The sequence below is a fragment of the Vigna unguiculata genome, chromosome 2, assembly GCF_004118075.2.
Source record: "Vigna unguiculata cultivar IT97K-499-35 chromosome 2, ASM411807v1, whole genome shotgun sequence".
Lineage (NCBI taxonomy): Eukaryota > Viridiplantae > Streptophyta > Magnoliopsida > Fabales > Fabaceae > Vigna > Vigna unguiculata.
Genome location: NC_040280.1, coordinates 31,056,403 through 31,079,929, shown reverse-complemented (window position 1 = coordinate 31,079,929; position 23,527 = coordinate 31,056,403). Strand labels below are relative to the sequence as shown.

The 23,527-nt window shown below is 31.9% G+C and overlaps 3 protein-coding genes across 3 annotated transcripts; all 3 read right to left on the bottom strand.

The window, feature by feature from the left end:
* Positions 1–365: 365 nt before the first annotated feature.
* Positions 366–2,412, bottom strand: LOC114167671 (probable aspartyl protease At4g16563). Its single transcript, XM_028052801.1, has one exon. The coding sequence runs from the start codon at positions 1,958–1,960 to the stop codon at positions 551–553; it is 1,410 nt and encodes a 469-aa protein (XP_027908602.1). The 5' UTR covers positions 1,961–2,412; the 3' UTR covers positions 366–550.
* A 5,962-nt stretch (positions 2,413–8,374) lies between these two features.
* LOC114173180 (bifunctional adenosine 5'-phosphosulfate phosphorylase/adenylylsulfatase HINT4) lies at positions 8,375–10,496 on the bottom strand. Its single transcript, XM_028057431.1, has 6 exons — positions 10,316–10,496; positions 10,190–10,236; positions 9,962–10,038; positions 9,794–9,860; positions 8,876–8,953; positions 8,375–8,781 (listed from the first exon to the last, which is right to left on the bottom strand). The coding sequence occupies exons 1-6, from the start codon at positions 10,391–10,393 to the stop codon at positions 8,685–8,687; spliced, it is 444 nt and encodes a 147-aa protein (XP_027913232.1). The 5' UTR covers positions 10,394–10,496; the 3' UTR covers positions 8,375–8,684.
* Positions 10,497–11,925: 1,429 nt separating this feature from the next.
* LOC114174681 (chaperone protein dnaJ 13) lies at positions 11,926–21,972 on the bottom strand. The gene is made up of 13 exons (XM_028059509.1): positions 21,606–21,972; positions 21,244–21,530; positions 20,660–20,857; positions 20,453–20,567; positions 19,415–19,501; positions 19,139–19,227; positions 17,754–17,838; positions 16,421–16,474; positions 15,891–15,971; positions 14,498–14,575; positions 13,479–13,718; positions 12,495–12,602; positions 11,926–12,405 (listed from the first exon to the last, which is right to left on the bottom strand). Exons 1-13 carry the CDS (start codon positions 21,747–21,749, stop codon positions 12,349–12,351), a joined length of 1,623 nt encoding a protein of 540 aa, XP_027915310.1. The 5' UTR covers positions 21,750–21,972; the 3' UTR covers positions 11,926–12,348.
* Between the last annotated feature and the right edge of the window lie 1,555 nt (positions 21,973–23,527).

Here is a 23,527-nt window from a genome sequence, read left to right as displayed (position 1 = left end):
AACTAAGGTTTGTGATATCTAAAGCCCCCAATTAAATCTAAACTAAAGCCTAATGTTGACATGTTATGAAAAGTTGAGTTTAAAACAAGTGGATATTTTAAGAGAATATTACATAAATTGATTTTTTATTTAAGTTAAAAGTTAGTGAAATTATACATATACATATACATATAACATATATATATATATATATACATATATATATATATATATATATATATATATATAAGTTAAATAAATTAACTAAACATTAAATACTCATAATGTTTTAATGAAACACAGCAAACATATTTGTTTAGATCGAATATAAAGCCCGAGCACAAAAAAATCTGTAATATATAGAACACAATTTCAAACAAAAAATTAATTATTAAAAAAAAAAAAAAAAAAAAAACTTGTAAGCATATGTACTTCACTTCTTAATTTCCATATGATATACACTTGGAAAAGGGAGTCTGAACCCGAACCCGCCACCTTATTTTTTATTTACAAAAGATCAGACCCGACCCGCTTTCAGAAAGCAGTAAGTGGTAAACAGAACGCAGTAAAACTAGCTTTTGTGACGGTTGAGGCTATCCCAAAGCGAAGCGCATTGCCTCTTAGCGAAACCCACGCGCTGGTTTTCCAAGTCATACACCACCTCAAACCCTTGCTGCTGATAGTTCCCAAGTGTGGCCCCAGGTCCACCGCTCAACTCACTCTCATCACCACCGTTCATCAACATCAAGCACCCCACCTTCCTCCTAATCCCATAACTACCGTCCAAAAACTCATAAAAATAGTTCTCCCTAGGCAGCACCACATTTGAATCATTCCCCACAAAGTGCCACGTCACCGTAGGCACCTCCACCAACCCTTCCAAAAAATAACACGGCCCAAGGCCCGTTTTCTCCTCCACCATACTCGCGCGTTTCTGAACTCGCCCCACTCGCCGGTCAAACTCACTCACCACCGAGTTATACAAACTCGCCGGCAACATCGTGAACGTGGTTCCGCTGTCAACAACCACGCCGCCGTCCCCTCTGCGGTTCACCCTCCGCAGCATCTCCGGAGCCGGAATAGTCCTCTTCCCGACGGAGATTCCGGCGAGTCCGACGCAGTAGAAATAAGGATGCTTCGGGTTCCGAAGCATGGACGTGTAAACAAACTCACTACCCTCGCCAGAATCGTCGTAGCGGCCGAGAATGAGTGGACTCGGTTTGCGAACTCGTTGTTGATCGAAAGAGTGAGAAACCAGACAGTAAGAAAAACGGTTACCGAGGTTTGGGGAGAGGGTAGCAAGTTGCGCAGGGAGGGACAACAAGCCCCGACCGAAACCTGCGACGCCGGTGGGTTCGGCGAGTGCGGTGTGGGCGCAACCGAAGGTGAAGTTTTTAAGAAAAAGAGAGGACATGGATAGAGAATCGCGGTAAAGGCGCGCGATGAAGCTTCCGTCGCCGTAAGCGTAGTAGAAAGGTGGACAGGTGGCAGAAGAGCAATCAGAGGTTTCGATATTGTCGAGAGGACAACGTGCGATTGCGCAGAGGTCAGGGGAGGACATGGAGGAGTGTGCTGCGGAGCATGCAGGGGATTGGCAAGAGACGCGGTGGGAGCGCGTGACGTTGAGGGGTGTCGTAGCGTTGAATTTGCCTTCACAGAGAATGCACTCGAAGGGAGCGCATGGGAACCAGACGAGGTCGCTGCCTGTGTCCATGTAAAGGGTTATGGATTGAGAAGGGTTTGAAGCTAAGCTGAAGGAAAGGGTGTAGTCGCTTCCTGATGACAGTGGCAGAGAGATTGAGTTCTGGTTGTGCCGCTGCCGGTGGAAGCGCGAGGCTGAGCGAGTGGAGGTGGCTTTGAGGAGGTGATGGGTACTGTTGAATTGGGTTTTCGAAATTGAGTTTGTTAAGGGTAACAGAATGATTTGGTGTGTGTGGGAAATGCAGAGCATGAAACAGAGGAGGAACAGAGGAGGAGGCATGTTTTGAGTGACTTACAGAGGTTTTGAATAGTTGGAGAAGGAGACAGAGTATTATAGTATGTTTAGTAAGTTGTTGGTGGTGGGGGTTATACGAGGCAGGTGTTATTATCTATTCATGATTACTCAATATTGAAGTAAAGAAGACTTTAATCATTCGGAAATTCAGCAGCTTTGGAACAATAATTGGGATTTGTTAGCTTAAGCAAAGTATATGAAAAGAGAAGGTTGTTTTGTTTGTGATGAGTGACTCTGTTCTCTGTTCTGCGGCTTTTGCTGCTCTACCTTTCTCTGTTGGTTGGGTGGCGAGGGCAGGGTAAAGACAGCACCAACACTCGTGTCTGAACAAAAACCTCTTTAATTTGTTTTGTTTTTTTATAGTTGTTTCTCTCTGAAAATATTGTGATAAAATTATGATCTGTTACTGAATTCCTGAGTTACCTTTTTGGGTGTTAAGAAGTATGAAGTGGGCATCAATCTTTTTCCAACATATTAATGGGATTGGACCCCTTCCTAATAATACTCTACCTAGTCTTCCTCATCCTTAAGCTTAGCTTTGCTATGGAATCTTAAATTCCAAAATCACATATTTTTACATCATTTAATTTACCTTTCATATTATGAAAATAATATATATCCTTAATTATTGGGCATATCTGTCACGAATCCACCGAATTCAAAATTGAATCGGAAAATATCCCTCTTTAATAGATATGAATTTCGAAATATATATATATATATATATATATATATATATATATAAGGGACAATATTTTGGGAACGTAGTCATTATTTCTAACCATGGTTGTCGGATGAACTTGTGTCGGAATTGAAACATTGACGCTCATCGTGAGGTTCAACAACTTCCCTTCAACTTTCCCTACCCACGACTGGGGTTGTTCCCGTACATCCAATAAGTCCTACATAGCTTAGGAGTCGATGTCAAACTAAGTTTAAATACTCTTAACTCCCTTCATCCTGCGAGACGTCTTTTAAGGTCAAAACCATAACAGAGCACAAACATTCTAAAGCAGACAATACCTCGAGAATGTAGTCGGAATGGAAACATATACTTTTATATATATATTATTGCTATTATTAGTTTTAAAATGCTTAATATTCTCTTATAAATTTCTAATTCATCAACAGTGTATTTGGAATGTTATGTAAACATTTTCTCAAAAAAGTTAAATAAAAATATTTTACGTAGCTACAAGATTCGTTTGTTTTAGTATCACTTTTTTATCTAAAAATATTTTACTCGGTGGATATATTTTTTTGTAGGTTTAAATATGTAGGATACTTTCTTTTTTACAATTTTTTCATATTTATAAGATAATTTCTTGTGAATGTTTTACACCAAGACAATAAATAAGTTTAAAATTCACATGCAAATAACGACCTTTTACATTTCTCATCATGAATTGGTATTTTCAATCAATGTTATGTTAAGATTTTTTTTTTCAGTTACCCTTTGAAGTAAGTTGTTTCTACTCTTTTATCAAAAGTATTGAACCATTAATTATTTAAGAATTTAAATGCACGGTAGTTTTTGTAAATTTTTGAAACAAATAGAGAGCATTTTCTGGTCCAGTGCTGTTATCTTAGGCAATTGAAGGCTTTCTTTCAACGAATTTATTGTTAAAACAGATAAAGACAGAAGGCACGACCAAGAAAAAAAAGAAACTACACAAAAGAAATCAACGTCAATGTTAATTATTGAATGCAAGAAATCAACGTCAACCTGATTCTGGATTATTTTTTCTACTTATAATTGTTTAAATTAATGATTAGTACTGTATTTAAAATTACTTGTACATTAAAGTTAGAGAAGTGCGAGTAAGATTCTAAGATGGATAAGATTTAGAGTCTTCTTTGTTTCTGATGAACTAAAAAACTTATAGAGTAACTCAGTTAAATATAAAAAAAAATCTTGTTGAAGTTTTATAATTTTCCACAGAATAACAGCTTTTAAATTACAGTAATTTTGCAACATTTCGAAATGGATGGACTTAAAATATGGTAGGGTTTTTTTTTAAGTTAAACTATATATATATATATATATATATATATATATATATATATATATATATATATATATATATATATATATATATAAACACATATTTGTTGAATCATTAGATTAGATATATGAATGTTATTAGTTTCGATTTTAAATGATGAGGAATTTTTTAATGCATCATAACAAAATTTAAATATTTTTTATTTTTAAATATCATATAAATGTTTTTTATTTTAAATATGCTTTCTTGTGATAAACTATTATATTTAAAATATTATTTTTTTAAATTAAATAATTTTTTCATGATTTTATCCACAAAGTGTATTTAAATGGAGTATAATTTATATAATATAAATATAAATATATATATATATATATATATTATAAATTATACGTAATAAATATTTATTTGCCACGTTTACATACAAAATGCATACTTAAATAAATTTTAGTGTCATTAGGTTTTCACTCTCGGTTTGAAATTCATACTATGTTGGAATTTTTTTAAAAGAAAATATTGTGTTGGAATTTCTCTACAAAAATAATATATTATAAAATAAAGATGTTGATCATGAATTGACTAAGACTGAAACAAAATTATGTCAGAGATTCAAAGTAGCTGTCAAAGTCAATTTGGATCAATAATTTAGATGCAAAGTATTAACCTAATAATCTACACTACTTAGTCAAAATTACTTTCTCTTTGACTGGTATTACTTTTTTTTTTGTTAGGCTATAATGAAAATGATGGGGTGGATATTATTCTCTGCTAGCATGATAACAAAATTTGCTTACATACTTGGAAAAACAAAGACAGTAACAGATCAAATGGCTAATTTTAATTAAAAAAAAACTATATATACCTTTAATATTTAATATTGATAGAGAGTATGATTATTATAATATTTATATTAAAGGCTAGTAATTTTATTTAGAATGAAGTTAGCAAAATAAATTATTAGAAAAATATTAACAATAACACAATTATTTAAAATTTGATTTTATAATTTTTTTATTTATATTCGAGAAATTAGAATTATTTAAGGAAATTATTTAAGCTTAGTTTTATTTGTACTATAACTTATTTTACTTTTTAACTGTTTTTATTTGTAATAATAGTTTATGATGCTGCCTATTTAGATTATATACTGATATGAACATTATATTTGTATTTATATTTAAAAAATATTTAAAAATAATTTTAAGAAAATTAAAAGTATTTAATGGTATCCGTGAAAGAAATCCACAAATATAAAATAATGTATAAGTTTTAGTTGGGTACCACCAAGTATAAAGATGACGTTTTTTTATATTATTTAGCGCACATCTAAAATGATAAAAAGATAAATTAATTTAAAATATAAATATAATGTAAACGAGAAATGTTATTATTAATAATAAAATGCCAGTATGTATAAAACTCCATATGATAAAAATTTGTAATTAGTTAAGCACGTGAAATCTATTTGACGGTATTAATGATTATACGTAATTTTATACCTTTATCTATTTACAAATTTTTGTACGACAAAAATTAATCAAATGATAAAATTTCTCATATAGCATTTCAACGCTTAGTAACGAGGTTTATTTTTTAGAATTTTTCTAGGAGATATGCATTATTAATGAAGTATTTGTGGGCATAAAGATATGACACCATTTTTAATTATAAAAAAAAACTTAAAGACTCAATGGCTGTGGATTTTTCTTTTCTTATATGTCATTTAATTTTTTATTTTATTTAATATAGAATTTTAAACTCATATTTGAATTTTTACTATATCTATTAAATAATAACTTAATAGATTATGTTTAATAATTTTGCATACTATTTATTTTATCAATTGATTCCCCCCTTTACCTTTATGAAATTAGTTATTTACATAAAAAAATAATTAATATGTTTTTTTGTCTCTAAACTTGTAGTAAAAATTGAAATTAACTCATCTTAAAAAAATAAAAATGACATAATTTAATCTCTCATCTTTATAAATACGTGAATTTAATCATTTTAATTAAATTTCATTAAGTTTATTTGACGATTCAAACGCATTTTATAGATAACATTGAATCAAAAGTATGTGTTAAACAATGTAAACATCTCAAATAATATAATGAATTGTGTTTGAAACGATAAATAAACTTAACACAATTTAACTAAAATGACTAAATCCACGTATTTATAAAGTTTTAAAGACAAAATTGGATCAAAATTTTGAAAAGAAACTAATTCTAATTTTCTCTAAAAATTAAGAAATAAAAACATATTTAATAAAAAAAAACACATCTTATACATGAAATAAAACCTCAAAATTCAATATTTGTAAATCCTATTTTTATTACACACTATCCAATTTTTTCATTTTTACTCAACTCATAATTTTCTAAAAAAAACTTATCTTCATCTCTTTCATTCTTCTCCTTTCTCTATTTCAACTATACCTTTCAATACTCTTTCACTATTTGCTAATTATACATTATAATGTAACTATTATTAACTCACATAATAATTACTTTAAAATCGTATTTAACTTAAACTCTAGTTTCTCAGAGTGAACCCCACGACAAGAAAAATGGTAAAACAAAATAGTTAACGAGAAAAGTAAGTTTTGAAGTCACAAACTCAGCGTTCACAAAACAATTCAATGATATTAACGAGCATAGTTAGAGATAATCATGAGATGCAGTAAGATAAAGATAAACCCTTTTCCTGGCCACGCTTTCAAAATTGCAACCCCTTGTTGAACCTTCTGAAGTCGCTTTCATGTCATTAGTGGATGATAAGTATTTGGGTCGGTCTCACCAATTATTTGTCTCCAAACAAGCCAAACAATATAGTTTTCCTTCGCTGAAATTCCTCATGTTTTGGTTCCACCGAAGTTTGGGTGACACATAAATATATAAAACTTGCATTCTTTGTGGTTAGACACATTAAGGAAAAGCACAAATTATCTTTATTCTGTGATCATGAATAGGGTCAACAAAGTAACACAGCATTGGCTGCTTCTATCAAATATTGATGTTCTACCTAATGGATGGTAGACCAGTCCCAACAAAGAAGTTGCATTAAGAGGGAAATGAGGACCTCATAGGAATTATATAAATTATAATGTTTTCATGCGTTGTAGGCGACGACCAAAAAGGAAGCACAAAGAAATTCGTCGATGTTGGTGAGTATGTAGGCAAGTCAGAAGAAGCTATTAAGAATTCATTATTTTGTAGGCCAATCCAAGAAAATCCAACTCATCTACATAATATATTGTAACTTTTCAACCAATATGACATTAAATATAAGGGTTAAATCCTTTTGCCTTGCTGGTTTCATTCATTAATTAGCAGAAAAAAAAAATACTATGCACTAATGAAATTTTTTAGCTAAAGTTTCTTGGTGGTGTGGTGTGGATTATCTATATTCTTGATTCTTCTCAACCACAGAATTAAATAACTTCACTTTTCTTAAAGTTTTCTACAATTTCTAGTTTACAGCTGTTGGCATACCCGTTTGTTTTGGAGTTCATGATGGATAAATTGATTATTTGATGTCTTCTTGTGAATTCAAAAGCTAATATACTAGTTCTACTTTTTGAAGTTGGGGGCAGCAGAAGAGATTTTGGCACAGAAGTTTGTCTCATTAGTCAATGGTGTTCAAAATATGTACGTCAATGTTCTGGCAATGCATTCAATATAAGAATTACATGCAATTCTGCCAAGATTATAAACGTTGTATTTTCACGTATCCATGTTACATTGTTACCGTAAAAGTACAGAAAACGAAATAAATGAAGTTATGATTGGACGATTAAACGTAAAAGCTGTGTAGACACAAGATAGAACAAACGTACGTCAAATTTTATTGATTATCATTTTTTTTTTGGGTAAAGTGATCATTAACGTTTTTAAGAAGTACTTGACTGAGTTTTTAGAATAATGTTTTCAAGGAAAAAAAGAGATAGCTTTTAAAAATGTTTCAAAAGAAATAAATGATATAGTTGACCAGGCATTTTAATGCTTCACACAGGAGTTATTGGTGAACCTTTTCTTCTGGCTGTGGTTGTCTGGCATGGAAACTGGGAACTCTTCGTTTTTTTACTCAATCCCTCAGACAACCCTGCCTTTAGACTTCGCTATATACGTTTTTCCCTAAAAATTGCTTACACTTTTAAGTGAATCGAGATTTTACAATTTTTATAAAAAAGTGACAGAATCTAGCTCAGTTTTTTCTTCTCAAATAGTGGAAGCATCGTGCATAATATTGTAAGCCATACTGGAGATACCCAATCATTAAACTCACAACAATATCCTGAACTTCCAACAAAGGTGTCAGGCAGCTATGCTAAAAATCTGTCAGTAGGGATAGTGTTTCAAAGTATAGTAGTTAGTTACCATTATTATTCTTACTATAAGAAGGTCAAGATATCATCATATCAGGCATCATGATCAACAGATCCAAAACGATAGTTACAAACTCTGCTTGTCAGAAAATCTATCACAGGTAAGTTTGAATGAGATCCAATCTATCTATAGCATCTTTCTGGAAAAATGAAAGACACATAATAAATATAAGCAGTAATTTTAAGTTATCTAGAATCTGATTGTTTTAACTGCAAACTATTTGAAAGTGAAATAATCTGGACCCTCCTAGATCTTTAATCAGAAAGCATTAAACATTGGAGTAACTGGAAATCAAACAGAGCCTTATACTTTTCATTGAAATGTGGACAATGGCTTTATCTTTTCCAGAAACTTCTCCGCTTCAATGAAGCCAAGTGGTCCAAAAGATAAGTATTTTATTGATCGCCATCTGCTTAAAGCCCATGAAGTAGCAAGGTTAAGTATCCACATGCAGCATACATAACAAGCTTAAACACGCAGTAATCATAAAGATGAACAGGTACCTGGGTGTATAAGGTAGCGCTAAACAATGGAGGTGTAGGTGGTTAACAGTGTTCAGCGGAGGCTGATGAAAGCCAAATCTGCCCAAAAAAAGGTGACATAGAATCATATTGCCATGTTTGTTCAAGTACAACAATTAACTTCAGATCACATCAACATACGGTTTTAAACAATTGCAGTAGCTCCCTGTGTTCTATTACTGTTTATATGGTCCTAAGATTCAATCCTTGTTCAAGAAATTAACAGTTTGTTTATATTAAAGGTCACATGTCGATTAAAGAAATAACTAAATTTAAGTTCCTGTATGGATGAATTAGATCAACATCCACTTTTTAAGAGTTTATTTGTAGCAATCCAAGTGTCATTAGCATGTTCAAACCTAAAAATCTTGTTAAAACAGATCGTAGGGTGATTGACCCATCCGGTGAAGGTAAAGTCAAATTACACTATATGAGCACTCAACCTATATGACTGACCCTTTATTTTTGGACTCCAATTCTCTACATAGTTATCACACAAGACAGCATTTCCAACAAACATAAAGTAATTACCCCTCAAATGTTGATTCAACAAAAATATATCTACAACTCACCAGTTACCATGATTGATGCACAAAGATAAATAAAAACAATATTTTATTGCAGCACAAAAAAGTGAAGCCACTTAAGTTGTGCCAGTAATTTTGACAAATATAAACATTTTTTCTTGATAAAAACTAACTGAATACAATTCGTGTTAAAAGCATATAATCCAATCAAAATGCAAGCAAATGATAGCCTTACAGAATAGAAATATTATAATCCAAGTGACAATTAGTGGGAGGAGTTGCAAATAAAACCACCACCGTGGATCAATCTAATAACACATCAGAAAATAACAAACGCACCCAAATTCTTTGTAAATTGTAAACAACAAAATACCTGTACTGCTGGCACTGAGGCGCATCTCTTAGTAATAACGTTTTCCCCACCTCTAACATATGATTCACTGAATAAAATAGCCAGTCACGAAATTCGAGTATGCAAAATTGAACACATAGATACATAAATTTAAAAATCTGAACTGGGCCCAGGCATGAGTTTCTTTACCCAAAGAATGGTCATCAGTTTTTCTCTGAAGATCTTTAACAGTAGGAATGTGCGCCACAGGAACTACTAAGTAATGCCTAAAAGTTGTCAGGTTCAAATCGGTCACCTCAATTAAATGTCAAAAAAGATAAATATTTGAAAAATTAGTCAATCGTGAAATTAGCGAATCGAAATTGTTCTTTCCACTAATTAAGATTGGAAATTAAAATATGGACGCGTTATGAGTACCTGAAAGCGGAAGGATTAATGTCCTGAAATGCGACCACCTTATCGTCCTGTGATTTCAGACAATGAACTGAATCAGAGAGGAGAAAGAAACTAAAAATGGAGAGAGGGAAAGTGTGAGAGACGAACGGAATGAAGAAGAGTATTGTCAGAGGTGGATTTGGCGGCAATCGCACAGAAAACACAGGACGGAATAGCTCCCGCCATTATTTTGCCCTATCGCTACCAATCTTGTCGCGTTGGGTGGAACATACGATTGCCAACGCCTTTTTCTGTTTTCGTCCACCACGTGTCCCTATCTCCCAGCGGAAGCAAATATGTATACGTATGTATAATCCAACAAAATATAATCAGCGTCTTTCAATAAAGAATATATTACTTAGATTTTAATAGTTTAAGTTTAGTGTATTTGTATGTAGAAATTAAATACATTTTAGAAATTTTACTTCATCTAAGATATTCAATCAACTGACTCCTTTGACAAATTAATTTAACTGACAATAATGTCATCAGTTTTTCAATATAACAGATTAAGTGATTTTGTCACCAAGGATAAAAATCAAATTTTAAAAATAAATTATAACCACTTAAAAATACTACTAAAAGTGAATCATTAAATTAAAAAATAACATTAATGTTAAAAGTTATAAAAGGCATCACTTATATATATATATATATATATATATATATATATATATATATATATATATATATATAATGTTATTCATCTATTTTTTTTAAAAATATTTTATATTTTACTAGCATACACACGAACACGACAGTACTTGTACACATTTTTTAAATATATGTGATATTATATTAATAGGTGATGTATTTTTTAAATATATATGATATTATATTAGTATGTGATGATAATGTAATGCTATTAAGTTAATATATAAAATAAAATTATATTTATTAAAAATAAAGTGAAATATATTAAAAAAGATGAGAAGATAATTGTTGATAAATAGAGAAAAAGATAAGATTAAAAGATAAGCAATTTTATAAAATATTTATAAAAATAACAGTCAAATTTTAAAAATTTAATAAATAATTATATTTTAAAAGGTAAAATTTTGAAGAAAGAATTTTCTTTATATATTATTATAGATATTAAATATAAAAGTAATTGTGGAACAAAGATCAACAAATATCAATGGAAAACAAATTTTTACATGTATTTTGAATCTGTTATTTGACGGACTTTAAAATCAACCGTATTTTTAAAATTAACGAAATCGATCGCCAAGTTGATTTTTACTAAAAATATACATTTTCAATCACCTAGTGTTTCTTTTTGAAGTATATTTTAAGGTTCAATATTAAAATGAATGAAACGGAGATATTTTTACTTTTAACTTAAAAATTATTTAAGAATAAGAGACAGCAGCTCCCCACTTTTCCAAAATACTTTTTTTTTTCCAGAAAGTTAACATTCTAGATTTTAAAAATGTTTAACTTAACCGTAAACGTTCACGGAAGAAAAGAGAACCAAATGACAATTAAATCATGATAGTTAAAATATTACACTTCCCACACTCTAATTATACTACAGTTATAGTGCACCATCTAACAGGACAAAAACGTGAAAACACGACCAATTTATTAAATAAACTCGTTATTACCAATTTTGTTAAACATTATCATTCTTTTAATTGCAATAACTACAAGTAATAATATAAAACAGCCATCACAGATAATTAGCACCTTGGAAGATACAAGTGAACATATAATTGTTTCGGCGCTAAATTTTGTTCCCATATGCCATTGCCATATAAAGTGTATTATTACTATAATGACAACTTGATGGTATTATCATCACATAAACTCCTACCGCCTTTGCACTGATAGAAGCTTTATGTGAATGTGCAACGAATCAACAATAAAAGGATTATGACTAACAAACCAAAATTGGTATCCAGCAGCAGCAGAGTTAATAGTGCAACGCACTCCCAAGCTATCCTTATTTGATACATTTTGGGGGTAGTAATTATGAGAAAAACAAAAAATTTAAAAAATAATCGACGGTACCACTGGCCCAAAAATTGTAAAAGGTACCTCTTCTAATTCCATCTGATAGTATTTTAGACCTCAAGCATGTAAAACAGGCAAAACTGCAAGAAGTTACAATGGAATATTGATGTGTTAATGATAACCCTTTATATCCTGTGGCTGCCCTTGGGGATCTGTAATTCTTCATAATCACCAACCCAAACCTGTTTCAAATTTTGAATTAGCCCTTGGATCAACCAGATGCGAAAGGTTTATAACAAAGTTTTGAATCGTAACAAGCAACTTGTAATACCTTGAATTCATTGCCAGCATAAACGTACTCTACATACAACTCTTTAGGTCTCCCTGGACATGGATCACAGAAACCCATAATGCCTGATTTTTTCACACCTTCATGAAGCTGCATCAACAAATAGGACATTCATCATCTAATTAAAAAAGGAAACAGTCTCGACAAGTAAACCGTGCATTTATTTGAAAAGACTTATTTTGGTAAAGCCACTGTCCTCAACTGTGCGATATTAATTTAAGAAAACTTCAGCTATGTAAGACTGTTCTCGAGTCACAGTATAATTGCTTAATTTTTTTTTAATTTAAGAAAAAAAAGAGGAAATTTCTTAATCAGTGATGGCTAAATCAATATAGAACATGAAACACATAAATCAGTTGCTTCTTTCAGCTTGCTTGTAAATTGAATTTATAGAATTGTTTTGAATGAAGTTCTCCCTCGCTTGACCTTCCAACTAGGTTTCTGCAGCTTCAATTGACTAAGAGGGAAGGGTACACAGTTGATTAATTGTCCAAGATTCCAGAGTTATTTTAATACATATATAATTAAAACACTGTGTCCATTAGGTCAATTGAGAAGAAATAGGAATCAATGAGATGTAAATGGCGATGATTACTTGGAAGTCAGGTTAGTAAAGTAGGTGGTTAGTGTAATTAGAGAGATTTGCTTGACAGTTTGGGAGTTAATAGAAGAGGGACTTATGACTACCATTGTAAGCTTTAAGGACCAGTTATCCTTGGAACCTGAGACTCTTTAATGTAAAACTCAAGGTTTAGATTTTTGGTTCTAACTAAAGAGAAATATATCACCCTATCACTTAATTTCTACAACTGTTCGACCAAAGATACATGCTGTATCTTATCCTTATCCATATTTACTGCAAATTTATATTAATAAGTATAAGTTGGCAGAGACAAAAATTTGTTAGACCTCGCAAGCTAACTAGAATAATTTTGTGAGAACTTGCACCAAGAAAAGGAAGCATACCTTGAGTTGGCCAGAATCATTAACAAGAAAATTCAGAGGTATCGTAACATCAATGACATCAGAAGTTGATTCAAAACTTGTTTCACTTGATGACCTTAAGTTGCTCAAAACTATCTGATTTCCATACAGTGCTCTCGTAATAACCAGTCCACCTGTTTCTAATTGCTTGCTTCTTTTCCTATTAGCCACATTTTGTTGTAATTTCTGAGCTTTCTCTGCTGCAGCCCTTGCTTCCTTAACCTGCATAGGGGCGGAGAGATGGATTAAAACTTTATTACGTATGGACATTTTACATGAGGAAATGAGGGAGATTGTGAATATGATATTTAAAAATAACTACTGAGAACTACAAGAAGGAACATGGTGAAATAGAATCTTAACTCCACAGGTATTTTGGACTAGAGTGACATATTTGGGTATGAACTATGAAATAAATGCAGTAAACTAGTTGAATCAAACTTGAATGTTAAACACAACCACTATATTGGATCCCCGGTCACATGGCAAGCATGGGATAATAGAGAAATGCAGGGATTCTAGGTATCTTATGTTAGTTACAAGTATATCTTACATAACAATGTCAAAAGGATAACAAGCCATATACTGCCTAAAATTCATAGCTGCACTCACTCAGACGAGTAACTGGATGATAATTGCATGTTGCAACCATTTACGATTCCACATAACAAATTGCTAAAAATCATAAAGGATTCTCCACAATCAATGGTTAAACAAACTAATCTTCGGATATCACAACGGGCAGTTTCAAGTTCAACCCTTAGGTGATTATTAGAGTGAGAGGGTTGAGGAGCCCTCATACAGTCACATAAAAAGCGTGTCATACATTGACAAGAAGCGGATCTGGAATTATTAAAAGAGAACATGTGATCATTCTTATCACACGATAAATAAATTATACGATGTTTGACATGAGGAGTGTAAAAGTTGCAAATAAGAAACAACGATTTGCAGTAATAATAGAAGTCAATGTCTGTTTTAGGCACATTGATCACCCGTACCTGAGCAGAACTTTCCTTCTCCTCCTCCAGAGCCTTCTGCTTACTCCTTCTCAGGTAATAAGGTTTAATAAGAAACTTCTGCAAACACAACACAAATATTACTACAAAAGATGACGGAAATATCACCAAACTGTTCGATAAACCAAACAACTGTCACATTTATCTGAATGATAAATAATTATATTATTTCCATAGTTTGTGTGGTTCAATAAAGCAAAAACTGTTTTCATGTATACCATTGATTTCAATAATTTAAACATGTACTGCATTATTTATTTATCTAACACGTGTTAAAACAGTCGACCTTGCGAAGCCACTGGTATTGTGCTAGCTATGAAGTGCAGACACAACTCTTCGATAGTGTGTCCCCATGTCTGACATTGAGATGTGTATGACACATGTCAAACACTCCTTTGAAGTGTCAAATTAAACAAACATTATCTTGCGCTTCAACAAATCTAGACATGGCTCCAATTCAACACACTTTAATGAGGGCAGACATGGCTTGATCATAACACTTTTAAGGACTATTTTTTTTTTTGGAAGTTGGAAAGTGAATGTAGTTGGTCTTCATTTGTTCAATGTTTGTGCTTTATTTCAAAATTAAAGAATTTATCTATTTTTTACAATATTTGTATTTAGTTATCTGTTTTCTGACACTTTCAGAATAATTTTTTTCTTTTGAAAGTATACATAATAATGACGTTCCCTATTCTCTTTCACTAAAAGAACAATGCCAAGAGCCAGAAATCAAATTCTAGAGACTGAATGTTTTCTTCGATTTAGTCTATGGTCCTGATGTTTTTAATTTTGCTGTTTCTTGCTTTTACTTTTTATGCACGTATATTATTACTTTGTCCACCATGGATTCCACCACAGTCCACCATGCCACCCACTATTTGTACATGGCTGTTTTTTGGCTAACTGCCATGGCAACCATCCACCACTTGTGATAACATCTCACTACTACAACTAGTTTATATCCATTGAGGAAGCTGATTTTGTACATTATTTTATTTATAGTTTTGTACTTTGTTTACAATGCAAAACTCTAAATCACCCAAATTTTATAAACACCGTGTACTTGTATGTGGAGAAATAACGTCTATTCCAAAACTGAGTAGAATTTGAACTTATGACCTTACACCATATAATGATGCTTTACTTGAAATCATGGCACAGGGGAAACTAAGGAATCCAAAGGAGTTAGAATTATTCAGATTGAAAGGAAAGCATATCACCACGAATTTTTTTCCTCTTCGCTGGCATACTAACAAAAAATTGTGTGCAGATATTTATGGTTAAAGGTGACGAGTCTTCTTAAAAATAAAATGGCAGGAAGCACTTTGATAAATAGAAAATGACCACCGATGTAAGGTTAGATAGAATTCACCTTTAAACCAAAGTAAAGAGATGCAGGAATGAAAAATGCTCCAGTAGCAAACACAGGGTTAAGATGCCTTGTCAGCAAAATCTGCAAGTAAAAGCCCATATATGTTACAAAGAAGTCAAACAAACTATTTTAAATTGCAATGATACTTGTTTTTACCAAAAGATATATTATCTAAAGCTACTGATCAAGAACATGTTGCTCAGGTCAATCGCATACCAAGGATTAGAGGCATTTAAAATCTAAAATAAAACAAAAGTCCAGTTCAAAGCCAAGTAATACGATCAATAATGCAAGACTTTTTAAAGACAAACTTATGTTAATAAAAAGGGTTGTCAGCTTTCTAAGATAACTTAAAAAATTAAGTGATTATTTCTCTAAAACCATCTGATGTAATATTGCGCAAGCTTGTGACTAACTAAGTCTAAGAAGGCAAGTATAAGCTTCTTTATACAAAGTATATCTAAATATAGGTCAAAGTCTGAAATTTACTTAGTATATATAACTAAACATGTAAAGAACTAAGTGCTTACTGGAAGAATTATCTTCTGACCCCCACGATAGAGTTCAAATTTCCAGGAAATGCCCTGAAAAGGTGAGAAAATAATATAAGCCAGCTTATACAACAGATAATGACAAAGTGGGGGAGAGGGGGATTCACAAAACATTAAACTTCAAGTACAAGGAAAAATTACGAGGGAAAGTAAATTTTTGGAACAATCCATATATTTTGTCCAAAAATAAAATTTTATGGTACTTGGGCATTCCAAAATAGCACCTTTACTTAATAGGTACAATTGTACATATCCCAATACTAACTTAACATGCATAATGTCAAATTTCATTGTGAAGTTGTTTGGTTGATTGGTTTATTACCAAATGAAATAAAGCATGATTTCTTCAAAATTTGTGCCTTTTCTAAATTGTTCGAATTAGAACTTTTTTAAACATTATATTATGTTCAAAGCGTTTACTTAAAAATTTACGTTTCTTTTTTTGGGGAAACTGCACATCTATCGCAAACTACTATATTACATGTTTAGGCTCGTGTGTAGATGAGAATGAGGTGGCCAACCTTGAAGCTGGGGAAATCCAGCATTAATTGAATATTTAGTTGCTCTCACCTGAAAGACTAAGACCTTAAATTTGCATGATTATATTTCTTTGTTTTAATTGATAATTTGATGTGTTTGCTGTTTTCGTTATGAAGCTTGAAGTTCTAATCGCCAATTATGAATATGATTTTAATTTTAGGAATTTTTTAATTATTTTTCAGTATATCAATATATAAATATATTAATATTAATACTATACATTATGTAACATAAATCAACTTAGACATCAAATTAGGTATCATCGCACAGTTCACTCTTTGCTATAGTGTTAGTAGATGGCCGGGATGCTCTATTATTGACTACTACTATGACAATGTCATACTCGTACTTTCACCTAACAGTAGTAAAGTTTTGGGATAGTTGGTTTATGATGATACTATTGTTTGGTTTATGATGACTACTACTCCTTGGCATGGTCATTCTTTTAAATGAAAAGAAAAAAACTTGAAAGTAAGCACAAGCTAGTTAGAGTTGAGTCCACGCTTCAAACCAAGAGAATGTTGCAGAACGGTACGTTTTGAAGGTATATAAGTTATAAAAACACAAAAAAAAAATGTTCATTTTACCTTTCGTCTAAAAGTTCAAAACTTTTGGAATAATTGGTTTGTGTGAAGAAGCAAATTAATTTTATATGGTAGTAATTAAACTAGTTTTAATCCTAATGCCTAGCCCACATTACTAATCACGGGGAAAATAAAAGATCCAAGATATATACAACTTGAGTAACAAAAAAAATTGTTAATTATATTACCTGAATTCCTATTACATACAACCACCGTACTGAGCTGAATTTGGATAACTTCCTACCACCACCAACTTCAATCTCGAGGGAAGAACTATAAGAACAAATGGCTTAATTTCAAAACCTCGCAAACGAATTAAGACATTGACTATCAATGGGTAACTGAATATATGGATGATAATTATTCTGATGATCATGCATAATCAGCATTAGTAGTCATAAAATAATATAGGTTCAGTTAAAATTAGCACTATAAGAGTTTCTACTCACCCATTTTTTACATACAAAAGGAATACTGATTCAATTTCACATAAAGAAATTTTGGAACCAATAATACATCCATAATACTCCCTTGCTTCAAAAAACCAACTGTAACAGGTGTACACTTGGTTCTAACAATTCATTTCTAATCACGATAAAAATTTCTTTGAGCATACATGTGTGATGCCATTGCCAGTCTAGAAAATAGATCCCAAACACGTAAAACAATAAAACAGATGTGATCACTGTAGCACCGAGAAACTTCATTTGTTATCCAGAGCTAAAGGGAACTTAAGCATGCATGCATTCAGAAATCTGAACTAACTTCCAAACCAATTTTGAAGAAGAAAGACAATACAAAATCTATTGAACAACCAAGCCTTTTCCGTACAAGGACAGTGGGATTGCAATGATGGATCAACCAACACCATTGAGATCTATTTTATGGGTCCTTCTTATGTGTTTGTGGTCTTCCTCAACCCTTTTCTAGTTTCAAACGCAGTAAACGATGATATAATCAGCCACAACATACTACTACTATATTATATAATCCTAAAACCAAAACGTTCGATTGGTGTAAATTACACACTAGAGTAAGAATTTAAAAGAACCCTATTCTCGTTTGGCAGTGGCACGCAGAAATGAGTCCACAACAAAGCTTTACAATTGTTAGTCCCATCTTAAAACTAAACTAGGAATTATTTGCATCCAATGAGTAAAATTCATACCCGAGCAAGAAAGGATATAATATAGGAGTAATTCTGAAGAGAAAAGGAATGTTATGCGATACAAAAAAGCTGGTTCATTAATTTAATATATAAGCTATTAAGCTAAACTAAATTCTCAAAGAATTCATAGTGAGTATTGGCAATAATTTCATCTTTTTAGAAAATGCTCATCAAGACAGTAAATAAGCAAAGGAAATATTGATACAAAGTGTTGGGTTCTAAGTCAGGATTTGAATCTGCACAATGTGTGTGTAATCAAATACCAACTTGAGATACAACTACAGAAACATTTCCCCGGCAATATCATATGAAAATGTGAGCATTTTAGCAACCAAAATCAAAAACCAGAAGCAGGAAGATGACACCCCGACTAAATTTACATGTAATAAGATTTTGTATACCTACCTCCCAACTCTTCCCGCAATGCAACCAAGAGATTTAGGAGAAAAACGATGTGTACAATGAACTGCTGCTTCAAACAAACCTGTGCCAAACTAAAGGAGTTGAGAAAGAGTTAATTCAGAATGGGAAAAGATGGATTCAATAGTCCTATAAAAATTGTCAATATCCAAGGCACTGTTTTTAAAAGATTGAAGGGAAAGACCAGTCAACTTTTTTCTAATTTTTTGGGTATAGAACAATGGATTGTGAAGGGGGGAAATTAAGGTAAGACAGAAGTACCTTTAATTCTCCAGATGCAGACCTTCTCTCATCTTTCTTTTGCCACCCAACAGCTATAGATGATTGCTGTCCCAAATTAAGCTCTATCTATAACACAGATGAGAAGAAAGATGATCAAATATAGAAGATTTTTCAAAAAAAAATAATCACCAATTCAGTGCTGTAAAATGGTCCTATATATTGGTCTTAAAGTCTAACTTATCCACACAAAATTGCAAAGCAATGATTTCCCAAGTTGTATAAATCTATTTAAGTCATACATATAGTTGATGTAGGATTCAACCACCACCCTTGAAGTTGCAATTAAGGAAATTCCTAAAGCGGGCAGAAATAAAGCAGGTTAGGGTAACCACATTTAAGGCTACTTTTCAACACTCCTGCAGACTGTCAGAACTAACAACCTGATGTGAGGCAGATGCTGGTAGACCCAACAATGAATCTAGCATAGAATCTAATACCATCTTAGAAATTAGTCTTAGGATCTAACTATATCTAACAAAACCAGTTTGAAAGGTCATGATCAATCATAACCCTGTATTTAGACTATATCTCTAGTTGATGTAGAAATAAAACACCACCCTTGAGATTGCAATTATGGCAAACACCAAACAGACCGCATTTAAGGCAGGCTAGGAAGGAATGCAATTAACAGTATGTTCTACCACATCACTACACCACAGATTTGAATATCTAGAAGTAATAACAGACAGATCATTCCTCTGTTCCTTGGGTTTTGAAAAATCAAGTGATGGTAGACTGGTCACATGTACAGTATAATGTTGCATTTCCAAAAGAATATAAGACAGTTACTGACTCTCCTGATATCAACAAATCTGAATTCTAGTTAAAAGTATTTGATTTAAAAGTACACACTATACAAATCTTAATCTAATACTTGACTAGCAGATCCATATATGTTGACACCGTGTTATGTACAACCATATATCTCAGCTCCCTGTCATGTTTGCATCCATGTGCACTAGCTACCGTGCCATTGAAGAGAAAAGAGTTTGAGGTAGAGACTACAGAGTATCATACATGTCCACTTGCTGTTTCTGACAGTTGGCGGGACCACAAATTTGAAAGATTCAATGAACCATCTCTCAAAGACATTGCTACGCCCATTGTTGCTGTTGAGTGTGATGACAAATTACTGGAATATGAATCACGAGGAACATAAAAAGGGTCACTAAAATGGGTAAAGCAGCGCAATTCAAATTGATCTACAGAATGCAAATTACCTACCGAGTTGTTTGCACGCCAACTAGTGCACGCAAACCAACTGAAGCCACAAACTCTACTGACGAAACTTCTGAAAGTTGATGCCTAAATAGAGCATTCGCAGCTCCACCGCCTTCACCTCCATTCACTGCTAAATTACCACCAATTGTAAAAGCATTGCGCTTGGATATGTGAGACTGGACTTCACTTGTCATAGCCATTCTGATGCTCATAAATGTAATCAAAGACAAGCAATCAGATAAAAAAACTAAGTGTAACCAAACATACAAATTGCATTATGAAACGAATATTTCATTGTCGGGACTCAGGAAAGGCTTGTATAAAAAATCAAGAAACTAAGGTGTAATGTCCTTCAGAATGCTCCACTTTCATTCCACCATTGGTTACATTGAGTCTCAGCATCATTCATACCATTTCTATATCAAGGCATTTTGTTTAAGGCATTAGCAATATACGATTAAAAAATACAATAAGCCTATCATTTACAAATTGAACTGTTAAACCTAGAGTTGTTCAATATCCACATTCAGATTTATAAACAAAAAAGAAAAAAAAAAAAAGGAAAACTATGATGAACAGAGGAATACCCTACGAGGAGGCCACCACCGTCTGAATAGCGCGGCAAAGACATATTGGCGAGAATTGTACCAGAAGGTAGAAAATGCGCCGCCAATTTTTCCCTTTCCTTCATCCTCTTTAATCTCTCTAATTCTGCCTTGATCTCTTCAGCTCCATTGAGCGTTGGACCAAGTTCCAACCCAGAAGTCAAACCTTCCATACCATAGATATCATATATTTGCCTCTTATGTGGATCTGACAGAATCTCATACGCTTCACATATGCGTTGAAAGTTCTCCGTGGCAATATCCTTCATCTGATATAAGAGAACAAAACGAGTGATGAAAGTGCAAACGAAATGAATTAACATGGGACAGAGAAGAAGGCTCACGTGAGGAGCTTGGTACTTATCGGGGTGATAAGCTTGCGCCCATTGACGATACGCTTTGCGGATTTCTTCATCGGAAGCATCCGGAGACAAGTTGAGAAGTGCGTAGAGTTCTCTGTTGTCTTGTGATTCATTGCGCTCCGCCATTGCGGTGCCTCGTAGGGGGGATTTTGGAACCCCTAGAGGCTAGGGTTTTGCAGATAATCGAAGGAACTGACTCACTGAGTTTGGGAATGAAAGGGTTTAGCGTGTAAGGGTTTTTGGCTTACGTCACAAATGGTACAAATCCATCATTCGTTAACCGTGCAGTGGAATGGCAGAATCCCCTCACGGTGTTACTATTAACTGGTCTTCGCGAGGTCACGCCTCAATTCTATTCCTTTGTCAATAAGTTAAAATCGACATTCCATTCGGTATTCCGTTGTTCTTTTTTTTATTTCTACTTAAATATTGGAATAAAAGCTTATTTTAATTATGACATTTGATCATTAGTTGTTAAAAAAATGTAATTGTGGTTCTACATTGAGTATGTTGTTGGGATAACATATTTAGAGTTACTACTTGAATTATTAATTATTTTATAATATGATTTTGTTTCTAAAATGATTTTGCAAGATTAAAAATATGTATTTAAATTATTTTTATTTTTATTTTTTTAAAATATAAATTATTGAGTATATTAGAACAAAAATTTCGATATATGAAATAAAAAGAAAAAATATATATACATTATTCATTATGATAACTAATGAGAGTTATTTTTATGATAATAATAAAAAATAAAATAATAATTAAATTGACCGTTGGGTACTAATTTTTGTCCTTTTTTCAAGGTGTTTTAAAATTCAACACAATACAAAATAGTTTGAATTCGATTTAATTCAAATTTTTTCGATTTGATACGGTTTGGTTCGATTCGATTACATTCGGTCTTATTCAATTTAGTTAAGTTTGGTTAGATTCAGAATAATTTGATTCAATGCGGTTCAATTTGGTCTGGTTCTGATCGATCTAGTTTATCGACGGTCTGATGCGATTTACCACATGACAGTGATATATGATGTGCAGTGCCAGCGCCACATGTCGTTGTTACGCAGAGTGTCATTTCCTCATCCCCAATCTTATTCCTATATTTTTATTTATATTTCAATTTAGTTCAATTTTTTGCAAAAATTGATCGCCCCTCTCTAAATAAAAAAAAATCTATATAAACGTTATACAAATATTATTATTAAATTTAATATTTTTAGTCAAATTGATATTTATTATATTTTTATTTTAAACTTGTATTTCACATTCACCTTTATTTTAAATTATTTTAAAATCTTAAATTTATTTGTTTTAAGCTGTTATATAAATGGTTTAGAAATATTTTAAAATTTTACATTTAAATTTATAAAATTGTTATTTTTACAACAACTCAAATATTTGATTACAAATTATTGAACTTTACACATTTTAAAATTATACAATTACTTGAAATATAAATTCAAATAAAGAAAATATTAAAAAACGGTGTAATAAAATATCAACACAGATATTTTAATTTTTTTCTACTAGCATTATTTTCTATTAAAAACTTTAAAATAATTTTAAATAAAGTTCAATGTAAAATATAAATTTAAAAAAAACTTAATTTTGTTAAAAATATTTAATTGAAACAATAATTTTAATAAAAACATTTGCATACCATCTATATAAAAATTAAATTTGATTTCAATTTGGAGAAAGATAAAATTGGTAAATTTTTACAAAAATTGGAACTAAATTCCTAAAAAAAAAATATAAGGACCAAATTGATAATAAGAAAATGACATGTGACGTAACATTGACACGTCACATCACAATATAATTGTCACATGGCACAATGCTAGTTTGACACGTAGTAAATTTTTATTTTTTAAAATTTTAAAAATAAATAAAGA

Bases quoted from the DNA above. Each gene is read 5' to 3' on its own strand.
- LOC114167671 (XM_028052801.1), bottom strand. From the start codon at position 1,960: ATGCCTCCTCCTCTGTTCCTCCTCTGTTTCATGCTCTGCATTTCCCAC.
- LOC114173180 (XM_028057431.1), bottom strand. From the start codon at position 10,393: ATGGCGGGAGCTATTCCGTCCTGTGTTTTCTGTGCGATTGCCGCCAAA. The intron at 9,861-9,961 runs GTAAAGAAACTC...TATTTTATTCAG, and splicing joins AACTGATGACCATTCTTTGG to TGAATCATATGTTAGAGGTG. The intron at 8,782-8,875 runs GTACCTGTTCAT...GGCTTTAAGCAG, and splicing joins GCGCTACCTTATACACCCAG to ATGGCGATCAATAAAATACT.
- LOC114174681 (XM_028059509.1), bottom strand. From the start codon at position 21,749: ATGGCGGAGCGCAATGAATCACAAGACAACAGAGAACTCTACGCACTT. The intron at 13,719-14,497 runs GTACGGGTGATC...GCCCCTATGCAG, and splicing joins AGAAGGAAAGTTCTGCTCAG to GTTAAGGAAGCAAGGGCTGC. The intron at 12,603-13,478 runs GTATGCTTCCTT...TTGTTGATGCAG, and splicing joins ATGATTCTGGCCAACTCAAG to CTTCATGAAGGTGTGAAAAA.